At 47.1% G+C, this 14,242-nt stretch overlaps 1 protein-coding gene across 1 annotated transcript; it reads right to left on the minus strand.

The window, feature by feature from the left end:
• Window positions 1-12,753: 12,753 nt before the first annotated feature.
• Window positions 12,754-13,734, minus strand: LOC138680943 (eggshell protein 1-like). The gene has a single exon (XM_069768144.1). The coding sequence runs from the start codon at window positions 13,732-13,734 to the stop codon at window positions 12,754-12,756; it is 981 nt and encodes a 326-aa protein (XP_069624245.1).
• Between the last annotated feature and the right edge of the window lie 508 nt (window positions 13,735-14,242).

A 14,242-nucleotide genomic window follows, 5' to 3' on the forward strand; every position in this document is an offset into this window, starting at 1 on the left:
TCTAATCCATACCTCGGTAGCCTTCACCACCCCACCCGATTTCCGGCTGCAGAGCCAGCCGCCTCCGGAATTCCTCATCATAACACCACCAGGCAGACCCGCCATGGGCCTTGTACAATGAGAAAATCATATCCTGATAAATGAATAACTCACAACATCGTTCCGGATGCCACTGACCCATGACGCAACCCAAAACCGAGAAAGCTTGTAACCAATTGTTCATCGTTTTGGCAACCTTTTGTCTGCTCCTGTCAAAAGGTCTGTCATTCACTCTCCTCTCCTTGTCCATCATATGCTGATCTACCGATATTAAGGACCAGATATCCACATATTTGTTAGACCATATTTTTTCTCTAGTCTCAATATCCAAATGAGACCCTACAGGGTTAATACCACAATAAAGGGAGTCTTTAAATATACCCGCTAGCGGTGGATCGCTCTTCTTTTCCGTATTACTTGGATTTACATGCTGAACACCCCTTGGTACTGAGTATTGAACAATTAAAGCAGACATATATACATGGGTGGGGACTTATATAACAGGATGGGGGACATATGTACCATGATGGGGGACATATATACCAGGATGGGGATATATAACCGGATGGGGGACATATATACCAGGATGGGGACATATATACATGGATGGGGGACATATATACCCGGATGGGGACATATATAACCCGATGAGGGAGATATATACCAGGATGGGGACATATATAACTGGATGGGGCGCATATATACCATGATGGGGCACATTATACAAGGATGGGAGACATATATACCAGGATGGGAGACATATATACAAGGATGGGGGACATACAGTGGGGCAAAAAAGTATTTAGTCAGTCAGCAATAGTGCAAGTTCCACCACTTAAAAAGATGAGAGGCGTCTGTAATTTACATCATAGGTAGACCTCAACTATGGGAGACAAACTGAGAAAAAAAAAATCCAGAAAATCACATTGTCTGTTTTTTTATCATTTTTTTGCATATTATGGTGGAAAATAAATATTTGGTCAGAAACAAACAATCAAGATTTCTGGCTCTCACAGACCTGTAACTTCTTCTTTAAGAGTCTCCTCTTTCCTCCACTCATTACCTGTAGTAATGGCACCTGTTTAAACTTGTTATCAGTATAAAAAGACACCTGTGCACACCCCCAAACAGTCTGACTCCAAACTCCACTATGGTGAAGACCAAAGAGCTGTCAAAGGACACCAGAAACAAAATTGTAGCCCTGCACCAGGCTGGGAAGACTGAATCTGCAATAGCCAACCAGCTTGGAGTGAAGAAATCAACAGTGGGAGCAATAATTAGAAAATGGAAGACATACAAGACCACTGATAATCTCCCTCGATCTGGGGCTCCACGCAAAATCGCACCCTGTGGGGTCAGAATGATCACAAGAACGGTGAGCAAAAATCCCAGAACCACACGGGGGGACCTAGTGAATGAACTGCAGAGAGCTGGGACCAATGTAACAAGGCCTACCATAAGTAACACACTACGCCACCATGGACTCAGATCCTGCAGTGCCAGACGTGTCCCACTGCTTAAGCCAGTACATGTCCGGGCCCGTCTGAAGTTTGCTAGAGAGCATTTGGATGATCCAGAGCAGTTTTGGGAGAATGTCCTATGGTCTGATGAAACCAAACTGGAACTGTTTGGTAGAAACACAACTTGTCGTGTTTGGAAGAAAAAGAATACTGAGTTGCATCCATCAAACACCATACCTACTGTAAAGCATGGTGGTGGAAACATCATGCTTTGGGGCTGTTTCTCTGCAAAGGGGCCAGGACGACTGATCCGAGTACATGAAAGAATGAATGGGGCCATGTATCGTGAGATTTTGAGTGCAAACCTCCTTCCATCAGCAAGGGCATTGAAGATGAAACGTGGCTGGGTCTTTCAACATGACAATGATCCAAAGCACACCACCAGGGCAACGAAGGCGTGGCTTCGTAAGAAGCATTTCAAGGTCCTGGAGTGGCCTAGCCAGTCTCCAGATCTCAACCCTATAGAAAACCTTTGGAGGGAGTTGAAAGTCCGTGTTGCCAAGCGAAAAGCCAAAAACATCACTGCTCTAGAGGAGATCTGCATGGAGGAATGGGCCAACATACCAACAACAGTGTGTGGCAACCTTGTGAAGACTTACAGAAAACGTTTGACCTCTGTCATTGCCAACAAAGGATATATTACAAAGTATTGAGATGAAATTTTGTTTCTGACCAAATACTTATTTTCCACCATAATATGCAAATAAAATGTTAAAAAAACAGACAATGTGATTTTCTGGATTTTTTTTTCTCAGTTTGTCTCCCATAGTTGAGGTCTACCTATGATGTAAATTACAGACGCCTCTCATCTTTTTAAGTGGTGGAACTTGCACTATTGCTGACTGACTAAATACTTTTTTGCCCCACTGTATATACCCGGATGGGGACATATATAACCCGATGAGGGAGATACAGTGGGGCAAAAAAGTATTTAGTCAGTCAGCAATAGTGCAAGTTCCACCACTTAAAAAGATGAGAGGCGTCTGTAATTTACATCATAGGTAGACCTCAACTATGGGAGACAAACTGAGAAAAAAAAATCCAGAAAATCACATTGTCTGTTTTTTTAACATTTTATTTGCATATTATGGTGGAAAATAAGTATTTGGTCAGAAACAAAATTTCATCTCAATACTTTGTAATATATCCTTTGTTGGCAATGACAGAGGTCAAACGTTTTCTGTAAGTCTTCACAAGGTTGCCACACACTGTTGTTGGTATGTTGGCCCATTCCTCCATGCAGATCTCCTCTAGAGCAGTGATGTTTTTGGCTTTTCTCTTGGCAACACGGACTTTCAACTCCCTCCAAAGGTTTTCTATAGGGTTGAGATCTGGAGACTGGCTAGGCCACTCCAGGACCTTGAAATGCTTCTTACGAAGCCACTCCTTCGTTGCCCTGGTGGTGTGCTTTGGATCATTGTCATGTTGAAAGACCCAGCCACGTTTCATCTTCAATGCCCTTGCTGATGGAAGGAGGTTTGCACTCAAAATCTCACGATACATGGCCCCATTCATTCTTTCATGTACCCGGATCAGTCGTCCTGGCCCCTTTGCAGAGAAACAGCCCCAAAGCATGATGTTTCCACCACCATGCTTTACAGTAGGTATGGTGTTTGATGGATGCAACTCAGTATTCTTTTTCCTCCAAACACGACAAGTTGTGTTTCTACCAAACAGTTCCAGTTTGGTTTCATCAGACCATAGGACATTCTCCCAAAACTCCTCTGGATCATCCAAATGCTCTCTAGCAAACTTCAGACGGGCCCGGACATGTACTGGCTTAAGCAGTGGGACACGTCTGGCACTGCAGGAACTGAGTCCATGGTGGCGTAGTGTGTTACTTATCGTAGGCCTTGTTACATTGGTCCCAGCTCTCTGCAGTTCATTCACTAGGTCCCCCCGCGTGGTTCTGGGATTTTTGCTCACCGTTCTTGTGATCATTCTGACCCCACGGGGTGGGATTTTGCGTGGAGCCCCAGATCGAGGGAGATTATCAGTGGTCTTGTATGTCTTCCATTTTCTAATTATTCCTCCCACTGTTGATTTCTTCACTCCAAGCTGGTTGGCTATTGCAGATTCAGTCTTCCCAGCCTGGTGCAGAGCTACAATTTTGTTTCTGGTGTCCTTTGACAGCTCTTTGGTCTTCACCATAGTGGAGTTTGGAGTCAGACTGTTTGAGGGTGTGCACAGGTGTCTTTTTATACTGATAACAACTTTAAACAGGTGCCATTACTACAGGTAATGAGTGAAGGAAAGAGGAGACTCTTAAAGAAGAAGTTACAGGTCTGTGAGAGCCAGAAATCTTGATTGTTTGTTTCTGACCAAATACTTATTTTCCACCATAATATGCAAAAAAAATGATAAAAAAACAGACAATGTGATTTTCTGAATTTTTTTTTCTCAGTTTGTCTCCCATAGTTGAGGTCTACCTATGATGTAAATTACAGACGCCTCTCATCTTTTTAAGTGGTGGAACTTGCACTATTGCTGACTGACTAAATACTTTTTTGCCCCACTGAATATACAAGGATGGGGCACATATATACCATGATGGGGCACATTATACAAGGATGGGAGACATATATACCAGGATGGGAGACATATATACCCGGATGGGGACATATATAACCCGATGAGGGAGATATATACCAGGATGGGGCACATTATACCAGGATGGAGACTTATATAACAGGATGGGGGACATATATACCAGGATGGAAGACATATACCAGGATGGGAGACATATATACCAGGATGGGAGACATATATACAAGGATGAGGACTTATATACCAGGATGGGGACATATATAACTGGATGGTGACATATATACCAGGATGGGGCACATTATACCAGAATGGGAGACATATATACCAGGATGGGAGACGTATATACAAGGATGGAGACTTATATAACAGGATGGGGGACATATATACAAGGATGGGGACATATATAACCGGATGGTGACATATATACCAGGATGGGGCACATTATACCAGGATGGGAGACATATATACCAGGATGGGAGACATATGTACAAGGATGGAGACTTATATAACAGGATGGGTGACATATATACCATGATGGGGACATATATAACAAGATGGTGACATATATACCAGGATGGGAAACATATCTACAAGGATGAGAGACATTACTATATAACGGGGGAAGGGGGTAACACATACGGTATGTCATTATAGGATTTTGAATGCTACTAGGGACCCTACATCTGACCTACATGCAGTGGGTGAGCCAGGCTTATTGGACTCTAGTTACACCAGGGCTGTTGGTCTATGGTATTTTGGTCCTACTCCTAACCCTTAGTGCCAGTCTAGATTATACCAGATTCTTATTATTTGAACTTTGTTTTTTTTTGTATGGATTCTTGAAAATTTCTATTCACTGTCAGCAAGCTAAGATTTTGACACTTTTGATGAATTGATACTATAATAGAAAGTAATTGAAGTTTATTTCCAGAATAGAGAGAATGAAATCAGTTTTGTCTCTGGATCGGCTGCACAGTGGGATTAGTGGGTGATGTAAGTCGTGGCGCTTTCAGAAGTCATTTTGCTGCAGCGGATAATTCTAGCTGTTTATGTTGCGGTTGAGACGCTGAGGTTATCCAGCTGCTTCTTTGCTTTGGAGCCTCACCATGTTATAGACAACGCACGTGCACCAGGAACCATAAGCACAGAGACGAGATTTCCAGATTAATTAACTCAACTGAATCGCAGGGTTTCATTTTAGATTCAAATATAAAAGATTTAGAAATAATCCTGTTCGTAAAGCTGAGCATGAAGGGGACGGAGGGAATGGAGGGGGATGGAGGGAACGGAGGGGGATGGAGGGAACGGAGGGGGACGGAGGTGATGCAGGGGATGGAGGGAACGGAGGGGGACGGAGGTGATGGAGGGGATGGAGGAGGACGAAGGTGATAGAGGGGATGTTGGGGGGCGGAGGTGATGGAGGGCACGGAGGGGAATGGAGGGAAAGGAGGGAGATACAGGTGATGGAGCGGACGGAGGGGGATGGAGGTGATGGAGGGTACAGAGGTAATGGAGGGAGACGGAGGTGATGGAGGGGACGGAGGAACATGGAGGTGATGGAGGGGACGAAGTGATAGAGGAGATGGAGGGGGATGAAAGTGATGGAGAGAACAGAGGTAACGGGGCAGAGGTGATGGAGCGGATGTTGGGGGCGCAGGTGATGGAGGGGACAGAGGTGATGGAGGGCACGGAGGGGGACGGAAGGAACGGAGGGGGACGGAGGTGATGGAGGGGATGTTGGGGGGCGGAGGTGATGGAGGGCACGGAGGGGGATGGAGGGAAAGGAGGGAGACGGAGGTGATGGAGTGGACGGAGGGGGATGAAGGTGATGGAAAGAACGGAGGTAACGGGGCAGAGGTGATGGAGGGGATGTTGGGGGCGGAGGTGATGGAGGGGACGGAGGTGATGGAGAGCACGGAGGGGGACGGAAGGAACGGAGGGGGACGGAGGGGATGGAGGGAATGGAGGGGGATGGAGGTGATGAAGAAGACCAAGGAAGGAAGAGGTGATGGAGTGGACAGAGGTGGTAGAGGAGACAGAGGGGGATGGAGGTGATGGAGAGAATAGAGGGGGCAGAGGTGATGGAGGGGATGTTGGGGGGCGGAGGTGATGGAGGGCACGGAGGGGGATGGAGGGAACAGAGGGAGACGGAGGTGATGGAGAGGACGGAGGGGGATGGAGGTGATGGAGGGGACGAAGTGGGATGGAGGTGATGGAGTGTACGGAGGTAATGGAGGGGGACAGAGGGAACGGAGAGAGATAGAGGTGATGTAAGCGATGGAGGAACATAGAGGTGATGGAGGGGACGGAGGTGATAGAGGAGATGGAGGGGGACGGAGGTGATGGAGAATGGAGGTAACAGAGGAGGCAGAGGTGATGAAGAAGATGTTGGGGGTGGAGGTGATGGAGGGGACGGAGGTGATGGAGGGTACAGAGGGGGATGGAGGGAACGGAGGGAGATGGAGGTGATGGAGGAGATAGAGGGGACGGAGGTGATAGAGGGGACGAAGGGGGATGCAGGTGATGGAGGTACGGAGGAAATGGAGGGCATGGAGGGGGACGGAGGGAACGGAGGGAGACGGAGGTGATGTAGGGGACGGAGGAACATGGAAGTGATGGAGAGAACGGAGGTGATAGAGGAGATGGAGGGGGACTGAAGTGATGGAGAGAACGGAGGTAACAGGGGCAGAGGTGATGGAGGGGATGTTAGGGGTGGAGGTGATGGAGGGGACAGAGGTGATGGAGAGCATGGAGGGGGAAGGAGGGAATGGAGGGGGACGGAGGTGAGGGAGGGGATGGAGGGAATGGAGGGGGACGGAGGTGATGGAGGGGACGGAGGAAGGTGGAGGTGATGGAGGGGACGGAGGTGATAGAGGAGACGGGGGATGGAGGTGATGGAGAGAACAGAGGGAACAAAGGGGGCGGAGGTGATGGAGGGGATGTGGGGGGGTGGAGGTGATGAAGGAGATGGAGGGCATGGAGGGGGATGGAGGTGATGGAGGGGACGGAAGTGTTAGAGTGGACAAAGGGGGATAGAGGTGATGGAGGGTACGGAGGTAATGGAGGGGGATGGAGGGAACGGAGGGAGACGGAGATGATGTAGGGGACGGAGGAACATGGAGGTGATGGAGAGGACGGAGGTGATAGAGGAGATGGAGGGGGATGGAGGTGATGGAGAGAACAGAGGGGGCAGAGGTGATGGAGGGGATGTTGAGGTGGAGGTGATGGAGGGGACAGAGGTGATGGAGGCCACGGAGGGGGATGGAGGGAACAGAGGGGGACGGAGGTGATGAAAGGGACGGAGGAAGGTGGAGGCGATGGAGGGGATGGAGGTGATAGAGGAGACGGAGGGGGACGGAGGTGATGGAGAGAATGGAGGTAACAGAAGGGGCAGAGGTGATGGAGGGGATGTTGGGGGGCGGAGGGGACGGAGGTAATGGAGGGCACAGAGGGGGACAGACAGAGGGGGATGGAGGTGATGGAGGGGACGGAGGTGATAGAGGGGATGAAAGGGGATGGAGGTGATGGAGGGGACAGAAGTGATTGAGGGGGATAGAGGCGATGGACGTGGATGGAGGGGGATGTAGGGGATGGAGATGATGGAGTGGGATGGATGGGGTTGAAGGGGACATAGGAGGTTGGAGGCGATGAAGGGGAAGGAGGAGACCGAGCAGGACAGAGGTGATGGAGGGAGATGGAGAGGGACGAAGGGAATGTAGGGGGATGTGGGTGATGGAGGGGGACGGAAGGGATGGAGGTGATGTACAGGAGGGATGGAGGGGACGAATGGGAATGGAGTGTATGGAGGGTGTCACGATTCACACCGTGACCGTCACCCCTACATCATGGATCAGGGTGACTTTAGGCCAACAGATGGCTATCACAGGGAGCTTATCTTAGGTATCCCTCCACTGCTACAATGTGATGAAAAAAACACACAGCAGGGGCTTATTTTAGGTATCCCACTGCTCTACAATATACCATGAACTGCAGGGATTTATGTATATCCCGCTTACAGTTCCACTTGAAACTTGCAGTTCTCTGGCGCCCCCTTACTCTCATGTCAGACTAGGCTCTGCACCTAGGGTTATTAGTCGCCAGAAAGGCTGCCTGCTATGTACTGGCTATTGGGCACGCTGCAGCAAGGCGATATAAATACTCCCGTTCAGGCAGGAACAATAATTATCAATGCCGCAGTCGCTACAATGACTCCCAACTACCCAGTACAAAGGTATGCTGCCACCAGCTCCGATTAAACAGGTCCGAAGCTAACCCATAACAGTAGCGTAATTCCCTTCAGAAGACTTAGGGTACGTTTCAGAACAGAAGAACGAATCAAGTATTAAATATTATACTCCATCAAAGATTTAAGGCAGTGTTTATAAAAAGTTATATAAAGATGTCACAATATGAGACAATTGAAAATATGTACAAACGTAATTATAAATTACACGGCACGGTGGCGCAGTGGTTAGCACAGCAGCCTTGCAGTGCTGGAGTCCTGGGTTCTAATCCCACCTTGGACAACATCTGCAAAGAGTTTGTATGTTCTCTCCGTGTTTGCGTGGGTTTCCTCCGGGCACTCTGGTTTCCTCCCACATTCCAAAGACATACTGATAGGGAATTTAGATTGTGAGCCCCATCGGGGACAGCGATGATAATGTGTGCAAACTGTAAAGCGCTGCGTAATATGTTAGCGCTATATAAAAATAAAGATTATTATTATTATTATAAAAAAACAGGGATTACTGAGAAATCAACACTTACATGTGTTCAGAGCATTGCAGGCAACCAGGCTAGTTGGTGGAGTTTCCATCTGTCCCAGTTCATCAAGACTAGCAGTCAGGCTCCTCAGGTGAAAAAAAACTGCTGGGGTCTGGCAAAACTTATAAACCGCAGCCTGTGACATCACCAACAGGGCTGGCTTACCCAGACCCTCCTCTCTCTTCAGTCTTAGTAAATTTCACACAAGTTTGTCTATTGTATCTCTGCTACCGAACATGTCAGAATCATAACACACCCAGCATTCATCTTGTATTAACATTGGCGTTCTAATGAAACAAAATTTGTGCTGTTTGTGACGCACAGTTTCAGAGAAATCCATACTTTGTAACTGATGGAGTTAGAAGCTCCTGCTTATAGTGGCGGACCGATCCGCCGATGGACGTTAGCCATATGTATTTAATATTCTCCTAGCCCAAGTCGTTGGCCCAATATCTTATCATATTAGAACAAAGACCCTCATGGATTTTGGAGAAATTCTATACCAGTTACAGCTGGACAGATGGGAGGGGGGAAGTAAGTTGCTCCAAGCTTGGAATTTATGGCCAGGGCAATACAACTCTCGTCTACAAATACATTCAGAAACACAGAGGGAAGGGAGGGTTTTTTTTAGCACGCAGCATGGCTCTGACAGTCAAACTCCAAAATCATATTATATTTCATATTCATACAATCTCGTGACATCCTGTATACATACAGTAACTTATTAGTATTCCATTGGTGATCTGATGTCGCAGTTGATTCTGTTACATTTCCACCTGGTTGGTCGCAGGTTACGGAGTTTTCGCAATCGTTGGCTATCGCGGTATTAATGTAACCATCTGCTGATCATTAATGCCGCACTTCCCGCGCTCGGTAAACTCGAGTCTTTTCTGTTGGCCGTCTCCCCTCCCCCTTTTTGCGATTTAGTATGGTGGCAGCAAGAAATACATTTAAACATTGACAAGGAGAGAAGTTCTGGCAGATGCTTTGTGTTGCCATGGAATCCGGCGTCAATTACCTCCTAATTAATGGAGCTGTGGACTTCATTTACATGATCTTCAACAATTACAATTCACACCCCTGGTTTAGGATGAAGTTTATTCCATGCTCTCTGCATGAGTAGATGGGTAATAAGTAGAAGAGATGTTCACAGCTGCGATCATGCCAGGGACAACTTCCATCATGATCATCAGTCTCTTCACAGGAAGCGCCGGCCCTTTAACTGCAGCCGTTTTTATGATGTATCAAAAAGTAACAAGAAAGAAGCAAACATCAAGATCACAGGGATGTGATGGCTGCTGGACGTAGCTTCTGCAAGGATATATTGTATCCAGGTCATACAGGGCTGAGATGCTGATTAGAGCATTAATTAGAGAAGCCCTCCAGAGGAAGCCCCCCTTTACACGATTGCACCCCCCACCTGAGGGTCTATCACACTTTGGGCTTTGGCGTACATTGCAGTCCCTTGTCAGTAGTTTACCTGCTGTCTGCTTGTGATCCGATGCCATGTTGAATTTTAGATGGCACCCTGCCCGCATTCCTTTCCCTTCCTCTTTGGTTTGCTGTTTATCCAATGATGCTTTGGTTTAGTAGCTTGAACCAGTGCTATCTCTGCCATACAGTCAGGGCAGCTGAGCTATCATCTCTGTCATCGCAGCTCTGTCTAATCATCATCAGTAGCTGTGATAGAAGTTAGAGAAGTCCCTGTGTGGAACAGCCGATTATTCAGCAAGTTCTCTTCCCTATAGAGTCAGACAGAATTTAGTGTATCACCGGTTCTGGATTCACAGTGTTATTATGTAACATCCCCAGTGTTCTATACAAGAAGATAGAAACCACAAAAGAGACCAGAGACCGACCGATGGAATTCAGTAATAAGGCACAGGAGGGTGTATTTTTCACTGCTGTTTCCCTTTAATGGGCGGGTGGATTCACACATAGCGTTTTTGATGCTGTTGTCTGAGCCAAAGTGCGGACTAAATACACATCATGCGGTACCTGATTTTTCTTTCTATCTTCCACTACTTGTATCGAGTAGTCTGTGAATTAAAGGGATATTTCAATCTTCTAAAGTGATCAGTCCTCAATAATCGCTGGTCTGACCTCTGGGACCCCGGCTAATCATGAGAATGAAGGGGGCGCAGAGCCTCATCTACCTGCACAGTTTTGCTCTGCAGGGAAGGGCAGTCGGCCCTATTGACGTGAATGGAGCGGAGGCCGGTGGGAAGATTCCCCTTTGTCTCATTGCTTTGACTCGGTGCGATGCTCTGTTCATTTCTCACCATTGTAAGACCTCTGCTGGCTGCCAGTGTATAGCAACTTGTATTGTGTTACTCCCAGAGTCTGAAAACTCAATGGGAGTAAGAACTTTTTACAATAAACCAAATCTAGAAGAATCCTCATTGGCCTAAATCCAGGAGCAATAGTCGTCTCCTAGTTACATTGTATCAGTCCAGGCTGCTTCGCTGGCAGAGGATTGTCCAGACTGGATACAATTGTATCAGACGTTCCTCAGATCAGGCATCTCATTGGTGCCAACTCTGCAGCCCACAGGGGCCCCGGAGGTCAGGGGCCACAGCATCCCCAAGGCAGGTGTAACGGTGCTTTATGAGGGGCTTCTGCTGTCTGCGGCCCACCTGAGATCGTCACACATGGCTGTCACCAGTTCACATTGTAACACAGATCTAGAAGTTGGGGAGAAAAAGTTCATTAGAAAGTTGCAGAACTTCCATCCTCGTCTAAGCGTCGATTCTTCTGAGGATTTGATATCTGGGCTCAGGTTTTATAATTACTTCCTCCCCGTAATCTCCCATTGTTCAGACGTCCAGTCTTATCTCAGTTCAGAGGATCTGACCGGAGGTTTTACTCTTCTTCATTTTGCCAAACACTGAACTATTTTAATTAAAATGTGTCTGCGGGCGACGGCGACTTATGGCGGCTTCGAATGTAGCGGCATTTAATGGTGTGCGGAGATTTAAAGGGGCCCTCCATCCGATCCTCAGCCCCTCCAGGGAGGAGCTTAGATGTCACATGGTTACTGGGCACCTGGCAGCTGACCCCTGTATAGAGAGGGCCAAGGCTGACAACTATTTGCCGACCTGGGGAAATAGTTGTCAGGACCGCAGACAGCCATTAGCAATCTTACTGCAGCAGGGAGGGAGCCCGCACGGCCCGGGAGATGTGGTCTGGGGAGGCAAACGGTTAATAAAGGTTGTTGGCAAAGAATTTGCAAAGAACAAGAGAAGCCGAGAGCAGAAATCTGCAGCTCGTACGAGGCTTTGAAATAAGCAAGACATGAAAGAACAGAAATATTACTTGTTTAAAACAATTAAACGCGCAGAAATTGCTGCACAGCGTGGAATAGATAATCACCAATTAAGAAAGCCAGCAAGATCCTCGAAATAACATTGTCACGAAGTTTCAGCAGGAAAGTAAACGTTAATTATCAGCACAAAGAAGAAAACTGCTCGCTGCACTGTTTCCCTGTAATTGATGGGGCTAATATGGCGATGTGGAGGGGGCAGGGTCCGCGCAGATCTCTCCCCGGGCAGATGGGGCGGGCTGCTGGCGGAGGGCGAGCGCAGCGGCGGCGATATTTATAAGAAACGCTGCAAAGCAGAAACAATTGTGTTATTTTTACCGTAGGAACTGGTTCAAGAGGCCGAGAAAACGCCACAGACGCCGCGTGCAGAGAACACGTCGCGTTCTTACACTTTCTTCCCAGTTTGGCATCTTATTTATTTACTGCTTGTGTTTCATGTTACATTATTGCTTTTTTATGTCAACAGTCAGTGGTGCATCATTGGCCGGCGGCATCGACTGAGAGCGGGCAACCTTTATACAAAGTACTTGTACCCACAAAAACGGAAAGGGACAAAAAGGGTCAAAAAGGGTCGTTAGCATCATCACCATCATCATCATCATCATCACTATTATCATCATCACCATCACCACCATCACAATCACCATGACCACCATAATCACCACCACCATCATCACCACCATGATCATCACCACCATCATAACCATCATCATGACCATCATCACCATCACAATCATCACCATCATAACCATCATTATCATCATTATCATCACCATGACCACCATAATCACCACCACCATCATCACCACCATGATCATCACCACCATCATCATAACCATCATCATCATCATCATGACCATCATCATCATCACTATTATCATCATCACCATGACCACCATAATCACCACCACCATCATTACCACCATGATCATCACCACCATCATCATAACCATCATCATCATCATGACCATCATCATCATCGCTATTATCATCACCATGACCACCATAATCACCACCACCAAGATCATCACCACCATCATAACCATCATCACCATCATGACCATCATCATTATCATCGCCATGACCACCATAATTACTACCACCATCATCACCACCATCATAACCATCATCATCATCACTATTATCATCACCATCACCACCATAATCACCACCACCATCATTACCACCATGATCATCACCACCATCATCATAACCATCATCATCATCATCATGACCATCATCATCATCGCTATTATCATCACCATGACCACCATAATCACCACCACCAAGATCATCACCACCATCATAACCATCATCACCATCATGACCATCATCATTATCATCGCCATGACCACCATAATTACTACCACCATCATCACCACCATCATAACCATCATCATCATCATCATGACCATCATCACCACAATCACAACCACCAGCATCATCACCAGCATCATCGCCACCATCACCACCATCATCATGACCATCAACCACCATCATCAGCACCACCATCATAACCATCATCATAACCATCATCATCATCATGACCATCAACCACCATCATCATCATCATCACCATGACAACCACCAGCATCATCACCACCATCATCACCACCACCATCATCACCATCCTACCACATCACCTTCATCACCACCATCATCTACCATCATCATCACCACCATCAACACCACCACCATCATCACCACCACCATCATCATCACCACCATCATCACCACCACCATCATCACCACCACCATCATCACCACCACCATCATCACCACCATCATCATCACAGTCATCACCATCATCATCACCATCATCACCACCACCATCATCACCATCACCATCATAACCATTATTATCACCATCATCATCACCACCATTATCATTATCATCACCACCATTATGATCACTACCAGTATCATCTTGAAGTGGGCTCGTCCTTGCTTCGCACAAGTGTATGGAGCGAGGCCACCTCCACTGGCCGGGAGAATGTATAACTCACACATACCCTGCAGGGTGAGTACACTGGGGGGATTCATACGTCTG

The sequence above is a fragment of the Ranitomeya imitator genome, chromosome 5 (genome assembly GCF_032444005.1).
Source record: "Ranitomeya imitator isolate aRanImi1 chromosome 5, aRanImi1.pri, whole genome shotgun sequence".
Taxonomy (NCBI): Eukaryota; Metazoa; Chordata; class Amphibia; order Anura; family Dendrobatidae; genus Ranitomeya; species Ranitomeya imitator.